The sequence below is a fragment of the Elephas maximus genome, chromosome 18, assembly GCF_024166365.1.
Source record: "Elephas maximus indicus isolate mEleMax1 chromosome 18, mEleMax1 primary haplotype, whole genome shotgun sequence".
NCBI classification, from domain to species: Eukaryota; Metazoa; Chordata; class Mammalia; order Proboscidea; family Elephantidae; genus Elephas; species Elephas maximus.
Genome location: NC_064836.1, coordinates 58,434,563 through 58,458,875, shown reverse-complemented (window position 1 = coordinate 58,458,875; position 24,313 = coordinate 58,434,563). Strand labels below are relative to the sequence as shown.

The window sequence follows — 24,313 nt, the reverse complement described above, 5'->3', positions numbered from 1 at the left end:
CTGGTTATGGCTGCATGTTCTGGTTACAGTTTAAGTCATATGGCTCTTTCTCACTCTTTCACATATCATATCTCTCATCCATCACCAGGTAATCGCTCCCCTTCCCTAGCCATTTCTCATCTGGGGATAGTTATAGCTTCTCACTGTTGCTGGTCCCTGAATCATCATTTTTCTTGGCCTCCTTAAACCTTCTCACACTTCTGTAAATAGCCCTTTCATTAAATCCTCCTAACTTCAACCCTTTGAAGGCGCCACAAGTTTTCTGACTGCCTACTCTCATGATATCCAATAGAGCCCTGGTGGTTAAGAGCTTGGTTGCTAACCAAAATGTTGGCAGTTCAAATCTACCAACTGCTCCCGGCAAACCTTAGGGGCAGTTCCGGTCTGTCTTATAGGGTCTCTATGAGTCAGAATGGACTTGATGGCAATGGGTTTGGTGCCCTCATGATACTTTCACTTCAAATGTTTTTCAGTTTTGTTTTTCTCTAAACACCCAAACCAGGCATACATTAACTTATGCAATAGATGCACTTGTGTATGCAAATTGCAATTTTCAATACAAATTACTCTTTCTTTTGAATGTTTATAAAACATTGATTATTCACTTTATTTTCTCTATTTTAATACTTTTTCCCCGTAGTTATCTCCTCCTCCTAAAGTCCCTATTTTGTTTAGAACATCACATTCACAAAGGTTTGACACCAGAGTCACCATTGATTATAATTGTTTTCTAACTCATCCCTCCCCCCAATTTACATTCAGCCAGTTCGCTGTAAATATAACTTTAAAGTTCTAAATATTTCTCATAGTTGCCTTTTCCTTTCCTTTCCCCCTTCCTGGTTTGGCTCCTTATCTGCATGACTTGGCCTTATTTTACGTAGGAGAGCCTGCAACTGTAACCAGCAAGCAAACACTGGAGAACGAAAATGAAATATGAGGGATGTATAACTGCTCTTTCCTCTGATGGTCTTACTTCCCATTTTTGAGGATGGTTTCAGGGATATTCAAATATAATTTAAACTTTACAAGTGATTTCCAAGCAGCGTCTTCTTTAGACCTAGTGCATGAATAAAATGAAGCTCCATTCTGCTTCCATCTCTTGGTTTTCCCCCAGCTTGCAGTCTCTCCCTCCTCTAATACCTCATGCACAGCACATCCTCCAAATGTGGAGGACCACTTGACCTCTTTCCCTCAATCGTCTTGTACAGCTCATCTTTCATACTGAGTCTTATTGGAGATATCCTCGCACAATATCTTCCCTGTATAATCCCACTCTAATCTTTCCAGCCTTAGCTCTCACCTACTTCCCATCAGACGACATTGTATCATATTGATGAATATAGGTTGTGAGGTCTAAGAGCCTAGGATGGTATCCTTATACCACTGGTGACAGCTCAAACTTGAGCAAGTTACTGAACTTCTCTATGTCTCACTCCTTGTGTGTAAAATGTGCATAATAACAGTACCCCCATTTTGAGTGTCATATGAGGTAGACTATCTGCTATCCCCCAGTATAACCTAAGGGGGTGAACAATATGCCAGAGTGGCAGTATAACTTAGCAGGATGTATAGAAAGCTTTCACCATTGTGTTATCCTGCAGCAATTTACTCTGCCATCTTTTTAAACAAATCTCATAATCCAGCTCCTTTGAGTTTTCACTGAACTTCCTAATTGGATATACTTTCTTAGTCTAAGAACCCAACACTGTCTGGTAGTTTGTTAGTTTTTCTTACAGAATATACTCATATTATAATTATACATCTTTATAAAGCTGCATCTAGATACAGAGATAGACACAGATTTATTTCTCTACAGGATTGTCCACTTTTTGAATTCAGATGCAGTATTTTATTTACCCCTTCCTGAGATGCTTAAAATGAAGTATAATTGTATAATGCAATTTAATAGCTCCTTTTTTTAATCAAATGCCTACTATTTGATAGATGTTTCCTGATATTATCAGTTATTTCTTCACACCTCTTCAAAGTAGACATTATCTCTACTTCATACACAACAGTGTTTCTCAAATGTGGTCCACAGAATGGTTTCAGTCTATAGACTGTTAATTACCCACCCCCAAAGATGTAAGTACTGAAATTAAGAACAAGTGCTCAAAAACTTTTATAGCCATTTGACGTTGCCATATTTTCCAAGTATGGAATATATTTCAACACTTGTGGTTTGTAGTTTAAGTTTTTGCAGCAGTAGTTTGGTAAGCTAAAACAGCAGGGAACATTTGGGTTATTCTGATTAGAGAACTCATGCATAACATAAACTAATGCACTGCATCTTTCATCAAGAAAGTCTTGCTACAAAATACAAATCTCAGTTGAACATCAGAGTTCTTAACAATATAGTAAGAAATCTGAATTATGTAAAAGGTAATTATATTCAAGATTATTCTCCTTACTATGTGTGGTAACATAGAAGTTGATTATAAACAACTATACTGCATGCTGAGGTACAAAGGTTATAGATGGGAAATCTTCTGTTGAGAATGTCTAAACAACAAAGTGAATTTTTCTGATTTCTGCAATATAAGAAGCCAGTTAGCAGTGGCAGCATTAGAGGTGTGCAGGAGGCGTAGCCCACACCAGATGACACTGTCACAGGGGGTGACACCAAAATGACTGTCCATAAAATTTTGCTGCAGTGTTTTAGCAGAAATTTACTATATTTTTTTTATAAAAATATCCTTGCAGTTAGTTATAACAACAAATTTTTTTTTTTGGTAAGCACAGCCTACCTGTATCAATACATGTACAAGGCTAAAACTGGTCACAGCTGTCATTATTACCCAATTATAATGGTGCCTCGAATCACATGGTTTTGTTTACACGTGCTACAAGCACACAATGTTGTTTTCATTGCTGCCAGCGTATTAATAGTTGCTGATTTCGTTAAATTTTCTGGTGTCTTAGCTATAATATTTTGGTAGTTAGCATGGGGTGGGGTGACACCATGAGCTACTGCACTGGGTGACACCAATCTCAGTGACGCCGCTGCCAGTTAGCTCTTAAATTTAACAAACGTGAATTGGAAGCCAGCCTTCCTTATTTGCCTGATACCATTGGTATCTTTAATGATCTTAATATTTCTTGAAAAGAGGAAATGCAACATATTTTCTGCTGGCAGTTAAGATCAAATGTTAAAGCTAGAGTTGGAAGATTTGAAGAACTGAGTTTCTATAATATTTATGACACGATACATAAATTAAGTACAGTTATCTACTTTTTGATATTTTATATTTGCAAAAAAAAATCACAGATCATCTTACAATATAGAGAGAATATTTTGAATTTTACTTTCCATCAAAAACATTCATACATAGGAAATTCACGGATCGTGAATTGACTTATTTCATAAAAAGTGCGTTTAACCACAACCTCACAGGATAACTACTGGTAGCGGTAACTAATGAAAACCAAAGATGAATTTTGAAAATGTAGCAATACTTGCCTCATTTTTGGATAAAAGTTAAAAGGGAATATCCTAAGCTAGCTGAAATTGCTCCAGAATCTCTATTTCCATTCCTGTCAATACACTTCTGCAAGATTCATCTCTCTACTATGAGTGTTATTAATACAAGACCTGAAAAACGTTTCCACTAAAAAAATCAAACCGGTTGCCATTGAGTCGATTCTGACTCATAGCGACCCTATAGGACAGAGTAGAACTGCCCCATAGAGTTTCCAAGGAGCGCCTGGTGGATTCAAACAGCTGACGTTTTGGTTAGCAGCTCTAGCACTTAACCACTACCCTACCGGGGCTTCCAAAAAAAGTTTAGATCATACACTATTTCCTCAAGAAGTACTATCACCAATACAGAGCTATTAGATATAATAACAGGAAAGAAGCAAAGTTGTCACATTAGAAATTTAAATAATTGATATATATGACGTCCACTCAAAATGCACATAAAGGTGTTTAATATTAGCAATACTATCTCTTTCATAACTTTCTCTTTAATTGCAATTGTGGAATAACAAAAAAAATTCAAGTATAATAATAATTCTCTGCATTTTTCATGATGCATCCATAATCAATGAACACATTCAATTTTATACTTTTTTCCCCCTCTGTTATGTTTATCCTGATTATATTTATTGAAATGTAGTTTTATGTCTGTAGTACCTAATAAAAAATTGGAACTTGCTTTTGTATGCTTTATAATTTCATTTTTCTAGTAAGTCATTTCATCATACTTTATGAAAGTATCACTTGCACTTGATTTGGGGAAAAACAAACCAACAACTGGCCCTCGCCACAGGTGATTTGAGAAGTACTGACAAAGCTAGGAAGGGCTTTCATGGTGGTGAGAAAATAAAAGTGTTCCGGACACAAAGTTGTATGTGTACACCCCACACGACTCCCTCTGTAGGCAACAAAACCAGCAACCCTCCTTTCTACTTCCAGTAGGAAAATTGGAATAGCTAAGAGAGGATGAGGATCTTGGTAGTGTTTTGCTTTGTTTGTGTTATTCTCACCCTCACTCCTTGCTCTCTTCAGTGATAAGAGTAAACATGAATTACCATGATAATAGTAGGAAGCGTGTGATCCCGTCTCACAAGAATCTCTAGGTGCAGCCTTGGAAGCTTCCATTGTCGTCCGGGGCAGGCGTGAGATTGATCTGTCTCTGTCACGGCCTCTTGCTAGATCCTGCTTCTCTAGCGCGTTCACTGATGTCTGCTTAAGACCTTCAGCGGCAGATTTAAATTTTGTTTTGCTTTGTGTTTGTTTAACATTGCATCACTGACTTTCCAGAAAGTTTCAAACCAAAAAAAAAAAAAAAAAAGCTCTCTAAGGAGAGTCTTGGCCTGCACAGACTGACAGAGCAGCATGTGGCTCCCCATAACCCACTGGGTTGAAAAGAAGGCATACCCTGGAACTGAGATTGGTTATCAGTCAGAGCCAGTTCAAGATCATACTCAGATTCTTGGTGGACTTGGGATTCAAATGCAGTACACCTGACTCCCAAACATATGAATTTCAACCAACAAGCACAGGAACGAACCCTACAAAAGACCATGAGATAGGATTTTAAGGTAAAAAGAAATAAATGGCAACCCAGCAACATCTTCACAGGAAAACATACTTTCTGGTCTCTAGAATATATATGTGTGTGTGTGTGTGTGTGTGACTATATATATATGTGAGCATATGTACGTGTATATATATATATATATATATATATATATATATATATATATATATACATACTTTTATTTTTAAATCACAATTCATTGTTTCAGAAACAACCCATTCGGTCTCACTGGGTGAAATTGTCACCGTTAAAAAAAAAAAAAAGGCAGGCTATATGTGTTTGAAATCACACTGCCCTTGAGTAGATTCCCCCAGTCATGACCACCCCATGTGTTATAGAGTAGAACTACTCCACAGGGATTTTTGGTTATAATCTTTATAGAAGCAGTTTGCCAGGACTTTCTTGCATGGTGCCACTGGGTGGATTTGAACTGCTCACCTTTAGGTTAGTGGTTGAACACAAGCCATTGTGCCACCCAGGGACCATATGGGTTCAAATGGGTTTTGAAAACCAAACCCAATATACTCTTAGATTCACATTAGTCCCATTCTTTCTAAGAAGAAAGGGTGAATATTAGTGAACGTGCAAAGCAATTACTCAGCATTTCTCCTTCCGCTTTTCCCTTTGTAACTTTGTCCAATGAGTCGTCGCATATAAATAGGTGTACAACCAGGAGACATAATTTTTATAAACACCCACACTTTGGTGCTAAAATAACTCTGCCTCCTACACCTCATCAGAGCTCCAAAATGCTCATTTATTGTTATTTCCAAGAATCTCTCAATAGGGCCTGCTGGGACTAAAAAAATAATAAATGAAGGCATGTAGAGTACCTATACTAATTTATAAGATTTCACACTCACACAGTATAAACCAATACATTAAGATATTTATTTGGGGAAAAGATATTTCTCAATCGTATTATTTTGTATAAATAGAAGAAAAATGTTATCTGAAGGAACAGGGGGGTGGAAAAGTACTCAGTATTTACAAATCTAGGAAATATCCAAAATATTTGAAATAAATCAGTGAGGAAAATGAAAATGCTGCCATGTTCATTAACATTTCAACCCACAAAAGAGTCATAATATGCTAATTTTCTAATAGTGCTGTTACCAATATGAGTGATCGTGTGTTTTAGTTTTCGTTTTTTGTACTTAGATTAATATTTCCATGTTCTCTTGTTAAAAAATAAATAAATAAAGGATAACACTTTGAAAGCAAAAAGTGACTTATTACAACCAAATTACGGACACCTAAATAATATAATCTGGGGGAAAAAAAAAAAGCCTGTTTCCGTCAGGCAGATTCTGACTCAGAGCAACCCTACAGGACAGAGTAGAGCTGCTCCATAGGGTTTCCAAGGAGCAGCTGGTGGATTCGAATTGCCGACCTTCTGATGAGCAGCCAAGTTCCTAACCTCTTTACCACCAGTGCTTCCAATATCTGAAACAGAGAGTTCTTACTCATTTTGTACTAATGTTAAAGTTTTTTTTTTTTTAAATAATTTATTCTTTCTAAAGAGAAGAATATCCTACAGAGATTCTACACACTGAGCCTATTCTATGGACATGCATTTAACATAAAAAAAAAAAAAATGTAGTGCTTGCCTGGCTCAGTAGCCAAGTACTCCTGAGTGGTTAGAGCTCAAACCCTTCAGAGGCACATGATACACTTAATCCATTGCTATCTCTGCCCAGGGATTTAATGCTGTTGACTGCAGCTGGTAACCAAAAGGTCGCCAGTTTTAATCCACCAGGGGCTCCTTGGAAACTCCACGGGGAAGTTCTACTCTGTCCTGTAAGGTCACTATGAGTCAGAATCAACTCTAGGCAATGAGTTTTTTTTTTGGGAAATAGTTGAATGTTGACCAATTCTTTTTGGTACAGTGTGTAGTCCTTCCATCTTCTTTTAATGCTTTCTGGGTCATTAAATATTTTCCCATAGAACCCTTCAATATTATAACTCGAGATTTGTATGTAGATAGATGGATAGATAGATATAGATATGTAGAGACAGAGATATATAGATATCAACCATCTTCTTGAGGGCAAAATTCATGTTTTATTCAATATTTTCAATGTTTAGCATAATTGCTAGGATATAGCAATATTTCATAAATATTTACAGAATTGTGATATGGAAATCTTTAAAATAAAATATAAAATACGCTTAGATGTTTTAGACCAAGTACATTCACTTCGTGAAAACTGCCTTTTTAGTAATTACCTATTCCTCAAATTGAGGACCACAAAAAAAATTGAGGATCACAAAAGATATCAAAGTATTTCCCCAGAAGGTGGTCATTACTTGATATTTTTTTCAAACACTATTTTGGGGTGCGGAAATAGATGGTACAATTGTGTTAACATACACATAACTTCATTCTGCCCAGGGCATCATCCCATTTCTACTGTTATGATCATAAAAATGGATATACCAATATGGTTTGAAATCATTTTTATAATTGCTGATCCTATACTCATGTAGGAGCCATGCTGGCACAATAGTTAAGACCTCAGCTGCTAACTAAAAGGTCAGCAGTTCAAATCCACCAGCACCCCTTGGAAACCCTACGGGGTAGTTCTACTGTGTCCTATAGGATCTCTATGAGTCGGAATGGATTTGCGGCAATGGGTTTGGTTTGTTGTGCTCATATAGTCTTACTAACATGTAACCATACTTACCAAATATGTGCCTAGAAATACAAGTGACTAGAAGATAAAGAAGCTTCAATTCTAATCAGGACAAACTTTCTTTCGAACAGCTCTATTTAACATGGAAAAATACCTATTTATTTATGGCAGTTTGTGCCAATTAGTTTCTGTTTATCTTTTCAGGTCTATTCTTCTTCCTTCTCTCTGCCCTGGGAGTCTAAATCATCCAGAATCCCTAGACCTATTACTTCCAGTTGAGTCCATGGATGGCATTGACAGGAGACCAGAGTATGGAGTATGTGAGGAAAAAAAAAACACAAAGAGAGGCTAATTTACATATTTTCACACGGCTTTCTCAACCAGTCACAGTATGAACCAGAAGCCCTCTCCCACAGTGATAACTTAAATTCCTTCCAATGCCCTTTCAAGCCCAAGAACAGAATCATTTTCTATTTTTCTAGCTGACAGGTGCAGCATCATCTTGGTAAGTTATTTTAACTGTGCCCATATCTATGTAAATACAGTCATGTGCCACGTAACGTCCATTTGGTCAACGTCCTACCACATATATCTCCACGGTCCCCGGGTTACAAACATCCAACTTAAGTACAACCTGTAGTTATGAGCCAACCCCCATGAAGCCTGTTATATTAAAAATTTGAAGTATGTACAATGGCTCTTAATAACAAATGGGTGCTACCTTGTGATGCACATCAAAACATTATTATTTTTATTACTGTATTATTATGTTAAAGATCTTTAAGTGTATCTGGAAGTGTTTCCTTAAGGTTTTTTATACATAGAAACACATACTACATATTATATACTAAGACAAAGCTTTGACTAGCTGACATTATGTATGAACCATACCTAACTGTTCTGACTTTTGTACAAATTCAGCTTAAAACAGGTATAAGAAGAGAACTCATTCATAATCCAGGGATCGCCTGTATATAATATAGTGTTCGCACAATGTCCAAATCAAATAACATTCTATTTCACAGAATGTATCATGGATGTTAAGCAACACTTGATAGTAGTCTGCTCACTTTTCACTAAACTCTAATATTTTGAGTGTACCATTTACTTCCCATTGGGAACCTAATTGATCTTCATTTAATATGTATACCTTTGCTTGGGTATTTTCTGATATGCATGAAATTACAGTGGTAAAAAAAAAATGAGGTTGAAATATGAAATAAGGTGTTCAAGAGATCTGTCATTGAAAGTTGACTTTGGCGTAAAGACCTGGATGAAGTGATAACTTGCACAAAAACAAACCCAGTGCTTTCAAGTCAATTCCAACTTACAGCAGCCCTATAGGACAGAGTGGAATTACCCCATAGGTTTCCCAGTGCTGTAAATCTTTACTGAAGCAGGTTGCCACTTATTTCTGCTAAGAAGCAACTGGTAAATTTGAACCACCATCTTTTGGTTAGCAGCCAAGAGCTTAGTCACTGCATCACAAGGGCTCCTGGTAATTTGGACAGGACAAGTTAAAAACAAACAAAAAATAAAATGAACTTGTTATCAGAATTCCATAGTGTGAAATGAATTATACTTTGTCATTAGACAATTCAGGTCTCATTATTGCTTTGCCCTTACTACTATTCAAGATGTTCAACTCTTCAAACCTCAGTTTCCTCATAAAGAAAATGAAAACATGCACTGCACAAGGATGTTGTGAATCTAGTGAGAAAATGTACACATGTTGAAAGTCGTTTAACACTTACATAAAACCCAAAAAACAAACCTGTTGCTGTCAACTCGATTCCAACTCATAGCAACCCTATAAGACAGAGTAGAGCTGCCCCAAAGGATTTCCAAGGATTGGCTGGTTGATTCGAACTGCCAACCTTTTGGTTAGCAGCTGAGCTCTTAACCACTGCACCATTAGGACTTCAACATTTATACAAACCAAAATCAAATCCTATAGCGACCCTATAGGACAGAGTAAAACTGCCCCATAGAGTTTCCAAGGAGCACCTGGCAGATTTGAAGTGCCGACCTTTTGGTTAGCAGCCGTAGCACTTAATGACTACACCACCAGGGTTTCCCAACATTTATACAGCACTGTATAAATGTACGTTATTATCATCATTAATCTCATGTCTTTATTGTGCACTTATTTTTAAACACAATAAAAAGAGGCAAATATTGACCACCTCAGTGCCTGTTTTACTGAATTAAGCTTTAATATTTTAAAGCTTGTCAAATTGATTGAAACCAGTTATGAGGATAGACACAGTCAGATGGCATTGGTTGGCATGGGGCCAGGAGAATTTGTAACTCCATTTCAGGTTCATATCATTGTTGTTCTCTTTATCACTTCTTGTTCTAAGACACCTTATTCATGTTTTTCTCCCCACATTATCCCCAATATTAATGTACAATTAGCAGCAACAGATTAAGTTAATTAACACTAGATATTTCTGGCTTTGCCTTTAATGCCTTAATAAAGTTTTATTTTCATTCCTTTACAGAATATTTTTCAGTAGCATTGAAAATACTGTAAAGGGGAATGTCATAAGTATTCTATCCTATATTTTTATATATAAACAAACACAAGTATAGAGAAATGTGCCTGTTGAATGTGTACACAATGCATTCTTGGAGATGTTTGTCCAAAAGTATTTTTTTTTTTTGTCAATAATAAGAAGGAATTGAAGTGTTTTTTCCTGAGCATTAAGTGACCAGATTGTACTACTTCAATTGCTTTTTTCCACACCTGCAGAGAAACAGACACAATGATCTAATTGATTTTTTTTTTTTCCTATTGCCAAATACCACACAGCATTTATCTGGTGTCTCAATGACCTCTATTCCCTCCTCTCTCTGTCTTCCCGTACTCAGTCTATTCCAAACACTTACCAACTATTTATAACAAATGTAGTAAGATTTGTGTTAAAAGAAAGAGAAGAGGCCCCAAACAAGTGAATGTTGCCTTAGCTATATCTGTTCTAGGTCCCTCTGACCCATAAAAAAAAAAAAATTTATAGGGACTAGTAAATATTCCTTCTTTTTTTTTTTTTTTTCCTGCAGCTTCCAAAGTATTATAGAAAAGGACTGCATAGATAACCTATGAAGAAGAGAAATGGGACTGTAATTACTACTTTTTAGGTTAATGATTCCTATCTCTTCATGTACACACAAAGCAGACAGCAAGTTTGTTAAAAACACAGTTCAGGTCCAACCCCCACCAAACCAAACCCACTGCTGTCAAGTCGATTCTGACTCCAACCCCTAGATCCTCTAATTTAGCGATTTATTGACAAGCCCTGTTTATTATTATGCTAGTTGGTCTCAGAAGCAAGGTTAGAAGTCATATCTGACTCATGGTCTTCTATGCCGCGTCATCCCCATTAAAACCATACAATTTACGCAGCAAAACCTAATTTAGTAATACTTGGTGAATGTTTTTACAATGCTCTAGGGCTTCCTCAGTTGAAAAGATGCATATTCAACTAGTTAAGGCCAGAATTTAAGAGGTCTCTTATGACATCCAAAGAATGAATCAGCATCTGAAACTGCACTTTCCAAAACAGTAACCAGTAGTGAGAGGTGGATATCGAGCACTTGAAATGTGGCTAGCATGAGTTAGGAATTACATTTTTATAAGTTTAATTTATTTTTAATTAATTTAAATATAAAAATCCAGATGTGCGTAGTGGTGACCAGATTGGTCAGCCCAGATATAGAACATTGACATCATTATAGGAAGTTCTATTGGAGAGTGCTGACTAAACTGTATATCACTGTCTCACTGTATCATGTCTTCAGTAGTTCAAAAGAACTTATGCTCCTTAACCAAATGGTAGCTGTCAATATCAACGGCAGAGCCAACACCAAGTCTTTATTTAAGTGACCCGGTACCCGGAATAACTTGGAGATATTCCAGTTAAAACTAATGGAAAGGTTATGCTTAGATTCAAATCCACTAGTATCCATTAGTTAAATGACTGTGAATATGTTTTCCTAAGTGTTTAATCCTCAGTTTTTCCACTGTAAATGGGGAAGCTACTCCTCATATTAAATATGCTAAAAAGTAGCATGAATTTCTTGCCTGAATTTGCTGCCCTCCTCTTTATTTTACCTGTGTGAGAAATATGACAATATTGGTTTCACCTAATCCAAACATGGACTGTATGAAGTATGAATCTACAAAAATTGGAAGCCATCAAAAATGAAATGGAATGCATAAAGATTGATATCCTAGGCATTAGTGAGCTAAATTGGACTGGTATTGGCCATTATGAATCAGACAGTCATATAGTCTACTATGCCATGAATGACAAATTGAAGAGGAATGGAGTCACATTCATTGTCAAAAGAACATTTCAAAATCTATCTTGAAGCACAATGCTGTCAGTGATAGGATAATATCCATGTGCCCTCAAGGAAGACAACTAAATACAGCTATTATTCAAATTTACACACCAACCATTAAGGCCATAGATGAAGAAATTGAAGATTTTTAACAACTTCTGCAACTGGAAATTGATCGAACATACAATCAAGATGCATTGATAATTTTTGGTGATTGGAATGCAAAAGTTGGAAACAAAGAAGGATCAATTGTTGGAAATATGACCTTGATGAGAGAAACCATGCCAGAGATTGCATGATAGAATTTTGCAATACCAATGACTTATTCACGGCAAATACCTTTTTTCAACAACATAAATGGCGACTAAAAACATGGACCTCGCCAGATGGAATATACAGGAATCAAGAGGACTAAATCTGTGGAAAGACACAATAGAGAACTTCAATATCATCAGTCAGAACAATGGCAAGGGCCACCTCCAGAATAGAACATCAATTGCTTATATACAAGTTCAAATTAAACTGAAGAAAAAAAAAAATCCACAAGAGCCAAACTATAACCTTGAGTATGTTCTACCTGAATTTAGAGGCCACCTCAAGAATATATTTGACACATTAAACACTAATAACTGAAGACCAGACGAGTTGTGGGATGATATCAAGGACTTTATACATGAAGAAAGCAAAGGTCATTAAAAAGAAAGGAAAGAAAGAAAAGCCCAAAATTGATGTCATAAAAGACTCTGAAATTTACTCTTGAATGTAAAGTAGCTAAAGCAAATGGAAGAAATGATGAAGTAAAGAGCTGAACAAAAAATTTCAAAGGTCGGCTTGAGAAGACAAAGTAAAGTATTATAATGAAAGGTGCAAAAACCTACTGATAGAAAATCAAAGGGGAAGAACACACTCAGCATTTCTCAAGCTGAAAGAACTAAAGAGACAATTCAAGCCTTGAATATTGAAAGATTCTATGGGAAAATATTGAATGACACAGGAAGCATCAAAAGAAGATAGAAGAAATACACAAAGCCACTGTACCAAAAATAATTGGTCAACATTCAACCATTTCAGGAGGAGGCATATGATCAAGAACCGATGGTACTAATGGAAGAAGCCCAAGCTCCACTGAAGCCATTGGTGAAAAGCAGTGCTCCAGGAACTGACAAAATACCAATGGAGATGTGTCAACAAACGGGTACAATGTTGGAAGTACTCACTCGTCTATGCCAAGAAATTTGGAAGACAGCTTCCTGGCCAACTGCCTAGAAGAGATCCATATTTATGTCCTTTCCAAAGAAAGGCGATACAATAGAATGCAGAAATTATCAAAAAAAATCGTTAATATCACACCCAAGTAAAATTTTGATGAAGATAACTCAAAAATGGTCGCAGAACTACATCGACAGGGAACTGCCAGGAATTCAAGCTGGATTCAGAACAGGACGTGGAACCAGGGATATCATTGCTGATGTCAGATGGATCTTGGCTGAAAGCAGAGAATACCAGAAAGATGTTTACCTGTGTTTTATTGACTATGCAAAGGCATTCGAATGTGTGAATCATAATAAATTATGAATAACATTGTGAAGAATGGGAATTCCAGAACACTGAATTGTGCTCATGTGGAACCTGTACATAGAACAAGAGGCAGTCCTTCTGACAGAACAAGGGAATATTGTATGGTTTAAAATCAGGAAAAGTGTGTGTCAGAGTTGTATCCTTTCACCATACTTATTCAATCTGTATGCTGAGCAAATGATCTGAGATGCTGGACTATATGAAGAAGAACAGGCATCAGGATTAGAGGGAGACTCATTAACAACCTGCATAATGCAGACAACACAACCTTGCTTGCTGAAAATGAAAAGGACTTGAAGTACTTACTCATGAAGATCAAAGACTACAACCTTCAGTACGGTTTACATCTCAACATAAAAATAAATAAAACCTCACAACTGGACCAATGAGCAACATCATGATAAATGGAGAAAAGATTGATGTTCTCAAGGATTTCATTTTACTTGGATCCAAAATTCATGCCCATGGAAGTAAAAAAAAAAAAAAAAACAAGAAATCAAATGATGTATCGCATTGGGAAAATCTGCTGCAAAAGATCTTTTAAAGTGTTAAAAAGCAAAGATGTCACTTTGAGGACTAAGGTGCACCTGATCCAAGTCATGGTATTTTTCATCACTTCATATGCATGTGACAGCTGGACGATGAATAAGGAGGACCAGAGAAGAATTCATGCATTCTAATTTTGGCGTTGGTGAAGAATATTGAATATATCATGGACTGCCAGAAGAATAAAAAATCTATCTTGGAAGAAGTACAGCCAGAATACCCCTTAGAGGCTAGATGGTGAGACTTAGTCTCAATTACTTTGGACATGTTATCAGGAGGGACCAGCCTCTGGAGAAGGGCTTCATACTCGGTAATGTAGAAGGTCCTCTAAAAAGAGGAAATCCCTCAATAAGATGGATTGACACAGCAACTACAGCAATGGGCTCACATATAGCAAGGATTGTGAGGGTGGCTCAGAATCAGGCAGTGTTTTTGTTCTGTTGAGCATAGAGTCGCTATGGGTTGGAACTGACTGAATGGCGATTAACAACAACACTTCCACTTTAGCCAGATTCACCTGTGGACACCTATGCCTCTTTTGAAGTGATTTCATTTACCTTCCCTGACAAAGACACTTAGGAAAGGGGGTTCAGCTTAATATATTTCTTTAGTTGATCATCAACAGCCCACTTACCTCACTCTTTCTTCAACTAATTATTCCAAGTAAACAAATGAGACTTTTCCAATTCTAAGACCAATGAGCTGTTCTTTGTTCACTCTCACAGCCAAGAACCCTCAGAGACCTCTGTCTCCAGGTAACATACAAGGCTACCCAAAATGCCTCTAGGAGCTCATAGTTTTGGCAGCAATATCAGGGAGCAGGCCTTGTTCTATTGGTCTAAGAAACTTTCCTTTCTTCCTTCTTTCCTTCCTCTTTTCTCTCTCCTTAATAACATATGTCAGTACAGAAATCTAAGTTTAGGCATAGAGAACTCAAGTGAGAACTGACTTCAGATTCTCAACTTCAGCTGCATTTTAAAATTTTTCAAGATGCAGTTAAAATATTCTGGTAACCATAAAAAGAAAAATCTTTTTTTTTTTTTTTCTTTACCCCTGGAAAATTGTTTGGAAAGCACCTCAAATGATTCTACTCTGTAGCAAGGGCTCAGAAGCACTGGCAACATAATCTAGACAGAAATGAGAAGAGCCGGGTAAAACCTTCGACATTAGCAGGCACTGTCAGGAACTGGTGTAATCAGTGACACAGAGAAGACATTCATTTTCTCTTTTGCTCTTCTGAAAGTCGCTACTTGCACAACAGATACGGGTTAGTCTAGCCACTCTAACTCATGCTTATCTTCCGCACTTAGGCTCTGGCACAACTTGACGTACTGTTTGCTCAAGATAAGCCTAAGGATTGGGGAGTGCTAGGTAGGTAAAAGCAAGCAAAAAAGAGGTTGCGGAGAAGTCTGTGATATGGAATCTTTAAAAACTGCTTTCATTTTCAAACCCTTGCATTTGATGAACACTGTCTACTGATCCCTTCCACCAAGCCATCACATGGATATTGAATCTCATACTTGTGTGGAAATAGATTGCCATGTATGAAACCCATTGCCATCAAATTGATTCCAACTCATGGCCACCCTCTGTCACCGAGTAGATCTGAGCTCAGTGTGGTTTTCTTGGCTGTGATATTCACGTAGGCAGATCACCAGGGCTTTCTTTCTCAGTGCTGTTGGGTAGACTTGAGCACCTCACCATTCCGTTAATAGTCACATGCAAACTGTTTATGCCATGCAGGGACCTTGCCATTTGTGAAATAATTTCTTTATTTGATACTTTCCATTATTTTGCTGCCACAGACAATTAGAACCACAACAGGGTTAGAAAAACTTATTATGCAAGACAGGAGCTTGCCATACTCTACACACACAAAAAAGACAGGCTTTTTTCAGAGTAACTCTAAGCTGTAATTGAAACTGGGAAGGGAAAATTAAATGAAGCAAGCGTGTATTTCAACAACTCAAAAATATGATCAGAAGTATTAGGTATTTTGTAGTATAGTAAGGAAACCCTGGTGGCATAGCGGTTAAGAGTTCGGCTGCTAACCGAAAGGTTGGCAGTTTGAATCCACCTGGCTTTCCTTGGAAAACCTATGGGACAGTTCTACTCTGTTCTATAGGGTCACAGGGTCACTATGAGTCGGTTTTTTTTTTTGTTTGTTTCATTTTGTTTTTTGGTAGTCATGCAAAGACGCAGGAATATATTGTATATATCCCAGACATAACCTGATTCTTCTCCCCACAATTAGTCCTCTGTGAAGAAGTGGTTCCCTCATTTTCCAGTTCTTGTGAATTTCTTGTTACAGAAAGCTCTCTATTTCTACAAGGAAGGTGCACTAGCTTGAAATACCTCAAGTCAATTCTAGCTTTACATGTTTTAAAGGGGGTAACTTACAAAGTCACTAACAGAGGAGGCAAAGACATTTAACACAGATTTTGTTACTGTGCCTGAGGATTAGACCGGTCCGTTGTAGGTGTCACTGTAAACACGAGATTTCGTACATAAAAAGCAGTACAGTAAGTGCTTACATAGTAAAGGGTCATTATTATACACTGACATGATGAATGAACGAAAATAATGTTCTAATGTTATAATAATGCATAGTTGTGGGTTGGGATAGATTTTTCATTGCTAGTACCACATGCTTTCAAAAAGTGCTGTTAAACCAGATGGTTTCATTGAAAGCAGGGAAGGAAAAAATATTTCTTAATTAATATACTTAATATTATTTTAAATATGTATGTATAATCAAATTTATGAATTAAATATTGTAATTATATATTTGTTTCATGAACACTCTTAAAAGTCCATTGTCACCCAAAACGCTTTTTTTTTTGTTTTCATTTTATCATTGGGAAAATGAGAAGTTTCCTTAAAAATGGGTCACTTTATATTGGGACATACATATTTTAAATATTGATTTACATGTATTTATAATACATTAATCATAAAAGCACAAAAGATTGTTAAATCTCTGAGTGACTTTTTGCTTAGCATTCAACTTTTTTTTTTTTTTTTTTTTAGCAAGAGAACTTCATTCTTTAGACAGAACTTCATTTCTTGGAAAACAACATGATTACTTGATTAAAAAACAAAACAAAACAAAACTCCAATTACATAAGGGTTTTAAGGAAAGTAAATATTGGCACATTTTTTCCCCCAGAGATGTGCCTTCTTTATCCCAAAAGCACCAGTAGATTTAAGATTAAACATAAAGCCTACGTAATGTTAACATGATTAAAACTAAGACATGTTTAATAGTAGTAATAAATGTTGTTAGAAAAAAGGAAAAAGTCTTCAAGCTTTCACTCTCATTGACTAAATCTGAAATACTAACTAGTTTGAATTACATTTGTTTAATTTTAAAGTAGTTAATTCACTAAGTTTACTTTTTACTGTTGAGCAATACCCTTTATTTAAAGGGCTTAAAAGGATTTACATTAGATATTTCTAGTCACTTCTTATTGTAAAGAGTCACTCTATAGTTTTATAAAGTATGTCTGAAACGTCTACCATGGGCTAAAAAAGCCCTAAATCAGAAATATTAAATAATCAATAACATTAACTAAAAGAGGTCATAAGATCCAAACTACATTAATACTACTATAGTAAGTGTTTAGCAGATGAACCTTTTAAAATCCTTTTTCAGGCTCTTTAAAACATATTTTAAAGTACAAAAGCAACCAACCAAACAATAAACTCCATAGCCAGAAGTCCTTGTTAAACACAAATGCTTATACACCAAAGACCCTAATCAAAACATGGATTCACAATATTGGCTTTAAATCTGGCCTCCATCTTAATCACGAGACCTTTATCAGCTGCCTTCCTAAGTTTTTATGCAAATGTGTCCATTAGTGATATCTGCTCTAGTTGTCTCACAGACAGCAAAATAAAACAGTGTAAATAAAAGCTCTTCATAAATAATAAAATACTACAGAAATGCCAGGGATTCTTAACCCTCCCTCTCTAATTCCTTTTTCTCCATAGCACTTGTCCTCTACCAATGTACTCTATGATGTATTTTGTTTGTGTGCTTGTTTATTATTTGTCTCTGCTACTAGGCTTTATGTCTAAGGACCTTTTTGTGTTCTTTAATGCCTGGTACAATAGGGCCCTCAAATATTTGTCAAATGAATGCATAGATATTTGATCAATCTTTGGTTATACGTTAAAAGTTTAAAACAACCTCAAGAATGTATTTACAACCTGTATATACTATATACCCATTGCCTTCAAGTCAATTGTGACTCATAGCGACCCCATAGGACAGCGTAGAACTGCCCCATAGAGTTTCCAAGGAGCATCTGGTAGGCTTGAGCTACAGACCTTTTGGTTAGCAGCCTTAGCTCCCAACCACTATGCCACCAGTGTTCCCATTTACAATCCAGTGTACGTTAAAGGAGGAAGGCTATAGCAGCCCACAAAATATAGTAAATTCATATTTTTAGATGAAATGCGGAGATCATTTATGTAGACTGTATTTTGACATATATTTTATTTGTAAAGATGGGACTTATTTCAAATTACCTTATTGTTATCTATACAGATCTGTAAGAAATCCAGGCATTAAGATCATATTGAATAGCTGATACATAAATAGATATTTATGTCCAATATCATTTGAATTTATTTAAAGCAACAGCTCAGTATTTTAATGATATTTCATAGACACACACTTCCCCCAATATTTAAACAGTAGATAAACCTTAGAAATACAGCATACATTTTTTTTTTGCTTGAATTTTATGAAGTGAACTTTCTTACTTCTCTAAAAAAAACTAATAAAACTCTATATATCATCCAACTGTAAGTCCCAATTAATGGATGAAGTTCAACTCAATTTCAAGTATTTAATTTGAATTTATTTTTGGAAATTTTTGGTTATTGACTCAATGGCACCTAACAACAATTTTATTACGGGAATTCTTCTTACAATTCTTATTTTCAAACACAATTTATGGGAATAAAATCATTAAACTTTCCAAAGCCACATGGCATCTTTCAAATATGTCAAATTAAAGTCAATAAAAACAATATACTACATTACTAAAAAAAAAAAAAATTACTAGGAGTAAAAAAAAAAGAATGCTCAATCTAGACAGAAAGCATTTACACGAATGAAAGAATACAGTAGCGGCAAAGAATATGATTCTGTAGAGAAGGCATGAAACTATTTTTAAAACAGAATTAGGACTCTTTATTTTATTAAAAAGTTGACATAGGTTATCTTTAGTGTTTATGACTTGCAAAATAAAGTATTTAATATTTAACATGTTTAAATACAAGCCGAAGCAGTTTGGTAATCAAAAGGAATAATTTGAATCATCTCAGAAAAATAAATTCATTATAATTAGGATATTTCAGAATACGATTAAAACATTTGAAAGAAAATTTATTCACCTTTCTTGTCATCAAAGTACAGCGTCTGTTGAGCTGGATTTGACCACTGGAGGGAGGTGTTATCATTTTGATCAACCCTGCAGGTCAAAATTGCAGTTCCGCCTTCCACAACTGTTACATTCTGTGTTAGTGGAAACTGCCCTTGGCTGCCTAAAAGGGGATTAAGGAAAAGGTTGATTAAATGAAAGCTATAAAATGCTTAACTCCCCAAGATCTTTCCAATCTACATTGGGCTTAACTTTTCACAAAAAGTAAATATTAAAGCAACCAAATAACAACAACTTAACTATAAAGTAGAAAAAGATAGAAAAATAATTGAGAATCCTTAATCAGAGGACAACATTGACATACCATTAGGATTTCTCTATACTCCCTTACATGTTCGAGGAGACCTTTTCCTCCTAGGCACATAAAGATTTAAATTCAAATAGTAACATGATAATCATTAATATTCCTTGACCTTGCACTAATTATATAGTGCTAGACTGGGTCATCTTTGAAGATAAGATACTGGAATAATTTTAGATGAATCGAACTCCTTAAGGGTACCCGAAAACAGCAAGAGGAAACACATAAAATACTTCCCTGGTAGCTTTTATGATTCTGAATAAAGCCTGTGAAATATGGATACTAGAACTTTAGATTCAATTTCTGAAAAAGGAAATTAAAGAAATCCTATTTCGCCAGGGTTTACTGTAGATGTAGCTGTTTTTAGGAACACAAAACATGTTGGAGAAAACAATCTGTGTATTCTTGAAAAAAGTGTTCATCTTATAGAATGTCCATCAAAATCTTAACGTGAAGACTCTAAACCAAGAGATACAGGTAATACTCTTTTGGCCATGCTGTAGTCTCCTGATTTTCTCCAGTGAATATATATTTCTTTTATAATCAGAAATAAAATATATATATATTTAAATGAGCCTTGTCAGTTTGGATATCATGGGTACTTAATCAAGTGTTCTATCTTTCTAAGTGCTGTACTAATTTATTAAAGTAATTCATGTAATAATTTTACTTAATAAGTGCACTTCTAAAAGTTAAAAACAAGATCCATGCACACACAGATATAATACATAAATTTCATTTTTGCAACATGATCTGGAGAGGAGCTCTGTCAAGTGCAGCAGCAATTATCAGCATGGGTAAAAAAATGACTTACTAGAGCCAGGTTAAAATACTATTATGTGAGCAAGGTAGTTCATTAAGTCAAGGATAACTTACATATGCAAGAACATTACGATGACTTAATCACACCCATGGAATATATTTCTCTTTTCTTCTTTAGTTTTGTAATGATTCTATCATTACTACAAGTACCACTTGAGGTTAGGCTAGAGCTATTGGTGTAAAGAATCTTATTACCAAGAAGCCTGTTGATTGGCATCGTAAGAGACAGAAGAGCCTGAAGGGGAAAATTTCTTTCCAGACCTAAATGACACAAGCATAGAGGTTCATGACCACATTATGTAATTAAGCCTATCAAGAATAAAGAATCTGATATCAGTAGCCTTGTCTCCTCAGTGCCAACTCCTTAGAGTCACTATGGCAACTCCCCAGGATATCTCCCTGTAATCTTTAGGGTGGAGTTTTTAAATTGAGGTTAGGAGATGTCTGGAATAAATTCTTTGATAGTTGACTTGAAAGTCAACAGGAGCCAGAGCGGGATGTGTTTTGCCTTCAGCTCAGAGGTGACCTCGAGCTGGGAAAACGTGGAGAACTATCAATCTTGTGAAGTGAGATGAGGTGAAAAACCACATCAGAGAAAACAGGAGCTGAAACAGAAAGGAGGAATAATTACCAGCGGCATCAGATTAGCGGCTCATAAATAAGAAACTCAGAGTGATTTTTTGGAGATTTTGCTCCTTTTCCCTGATATTGACCTAACACATAATTTGAGCAACCTGGGGAAGTTCTTTAAATAATACAAAGCACACAACTGCTAATAAATATACATAACTCAAAGCAGATGGAATTTTGACTATCAACCAGTACATAAATAATCTAGTCTGCTTCTTAAAAAAGTAGAAAAAGAGCAGTGATGCTTGCAACAATGTCATCCACTACATTTGCAAAATAATTTTCAAAACATCCCCATAAGAAAATATTATCCTTCTCATTTCACAGATGGGTAGACTGACACTGGGAGGTTAAGTGATTTTCCATGGTGAAACAAAGTCAATGAACCATTCAAAATTTGTTCTGAAAGTTCAACATTTTTATTCTTATTTTTCCACAAAAGCTGCTGGGTTGTAGTGTCTTTATCATTATTTGTTTAAATGCGACTCAGACAACAATAAAAAAAAAAAGGAGTAATCGTTTTACCAATGAAACTTTAAATCGCATACTTATTTGAATGGTATCCTCACACATTTCAGTTGTAATATTAAAATAAAATAGGTGGATGTCAATATTAACTGCCCTTCAATATCCTATCCTATCAGAACTTAGTTTTGATGATTATTTCAGTCTTTCCTTATTGGTTTACAGGAAAAAAAAGTATTTACTAAAAAGTATTTCCTTCTTTACATACACTAACACCAAAAACACTTGTCTTTCCTTCCAGGTAGGGAATTAAGCAGCTTCCCTCCATTTTTCTCCCCCTTTAGATTTTGACTTTAGGGTGTTATGACTTCAATTCTCAGGAACCTGAAGCCTAAAATCCCTGCAGTCAAATAATTTAGTTTTTCCCAATAGAGAGAAAACTCAGTGTGAAGAATCTACTAATCCTAAATATCCTTAGGATATGAGATTTCTAAAATCAATTCAAAAAGCAGTGTTGTAGGCAAACTTCTCAAAGCTCTGAGTTGTCTTTTTACTTCTGGTTGTAACCTGGAGAGAGCGTCAAGTTTGTTGCTACTTTTTTCTTGTAACTCCTTGGTTCAAAGCCCCCATTTAATTCAACATCAGAAAATCTTTCTAAAGAAATTATTGATTTCCCCAAATAGTGCAAATTAGTATGTTACTAAATTGAGGATTTCCCTCAATGCATTTTGTTAAGCAAATATTTTTGGACACCCACTATGTTCCATGTATTGTATGAATCGATATCAGAGGGATGAGTAGAGGAAGAGAAGCCTGCCGAGAAGTTCTGCAAAGTAATCAGCAACTTTAGGAGAGAATGTGATGGCCAAGCAAAGGAAAAAAGACACTCCAGGCATGGTACAGCACTCATTTTGTTTATTACTTTAGAGATTTCTAAGATGCATTGGTCATATCATTGAGGCTTTATCCTGAGATGATCCTTCCTCTGGCTAAGCTCATCACTATCCTGGATTTTAGAGTAGTCACTCTTATAAAGGAGTCCCTGGATGGTGGCAATGTTAAGTGATGCTAACTGAAAGGTCAGTGGTTCAAACCCACAAGCCACTCCACAGGAGAAAGATGTGCAGTCAGCTTCCATAAGATTTACAGCCTTGGAAATCCTATGGTCAGTTCTACTCTGTCCTACAGGGTCACTATGGGTCAGAATCAACTTAGTCGGAATGGACTCCATGGCAACAGGTTTTGGTTTTCTGAGTGGTACAAAATTTATTTAAATAAACAAATGGTTAACATTCTTGACTGCTAACTGAAAGGTTGGAAGTTGGAGTCCAGCCCCAGGTGCCTCAGCCCAACACCCTGGCAACCTAATTCCCAAAAATCAGCTACTGAAATCCATACGGAGCACAGTTCTACTCTGACACACATGGGATTGCCATGCATCAGAATGAATTCAAAGGCAACTACTTGGTTACTCTTACCAGATAAGCTTAAAATGAGTCTTAAAGGAAACCCAAGCTTCTAGCTTGGAATCTTTAATGGTGGCTATTTTTCCAGTCAACCTATGAGCCTCACTTTCCTACTCCCTTCCTTATGTTTACTACCTTTTATTATTTGTATAAATATCACTCTTCCTTTATTTTAAGTTACTTAAGAGTCAGGCAAGGAGGGCATCTTATTTATCGTTTTATCAGTTGCAGCCTTTAACATTCCACATTGTAAAAGGAAGTACTAAAGAGGTGCTCATTAACCAAAGGGAATATTTCTTTCCAGAAGAGTGGCTGGCATTTGTAGAGGCCCTTGTGACGGTAGAATGACTGAAGCAACTCAAGTCTGCTGCATTTGTTTTTGGTCAAAATAGAGGGGTAGAAGTGGAGACTAATTCTTTACTGGGAGAAAAAAAACCATGCAAATTAAATCATAAAAGCCATAGGATATGTTGCTATAATTTCTTAAGATATTTGTTTTTTGGAAGTCTACTTGTGTATCAGTTTCCTCATCATCAAGGTAGATATAATGGAAAGGTTATCATGAAAATTAAATCACTGCTGTAGGAAGGCCACTCAGAACACTACCTACTACATTATGAATGCTTAATTATAGTCAGCTTTATTGTTCGTAAACTCGGTATTGGTTTAGTGAATGAGTTTTCAAAAGAAGTGATTTATGCTAAATCAGTTATGCTAAATACACAAGAAAATATGACAGATGGTGTTATGGATTGAATTGTGCCCCTCCAAAATATGCATTGGAATCCTAACCCTGTAGATGCCATTCTTTTGGGGAATAGGGTTCTCTTTGTTATGTTAATGAGGACATATCAGCATAAGGTGTATCCTAAAACTAATCACTTCTGAGCTATAAGGAGAAGTACAGACACAGAGACAGGAAGTACAAATGGGGGAAGATAGATGCCACCTAAAGAACGCCAGGGAACAGAGGAAAGCCGGAGCTACGGAAGCTGAAAGAGACAAAAAGCTTTCTCCAGAA

At 36.0% G+C, this 24,313-nt stretch overlaps 1 protein-coding gene across 3 annotated transcripts in view; it reads right to left on the bottom strand.

Moving 5' to 3' along the window:
• The window catches only part of CADM2 (cell adhesion molecule 2), a 1,167,413-nt gene that overhangs the window by 239,760 nt on the left and 903,340 nt on the right, over positions 1-24,313 (bottom strand). For all 3 annotated transcript variants that reach the window (XM_049858640.1, XM_049858642.1, XM_049858641.1), the window contains one exon: positions 19,562-19,711. In XM_049858640.1, coding sequence (XP_049714597.1) covers positions 19,562-19,711 — 150 coding nt within the window. The remainder of the gene's footprint in view (positions 1-19,561; positions 19,712-24,313) is intronic.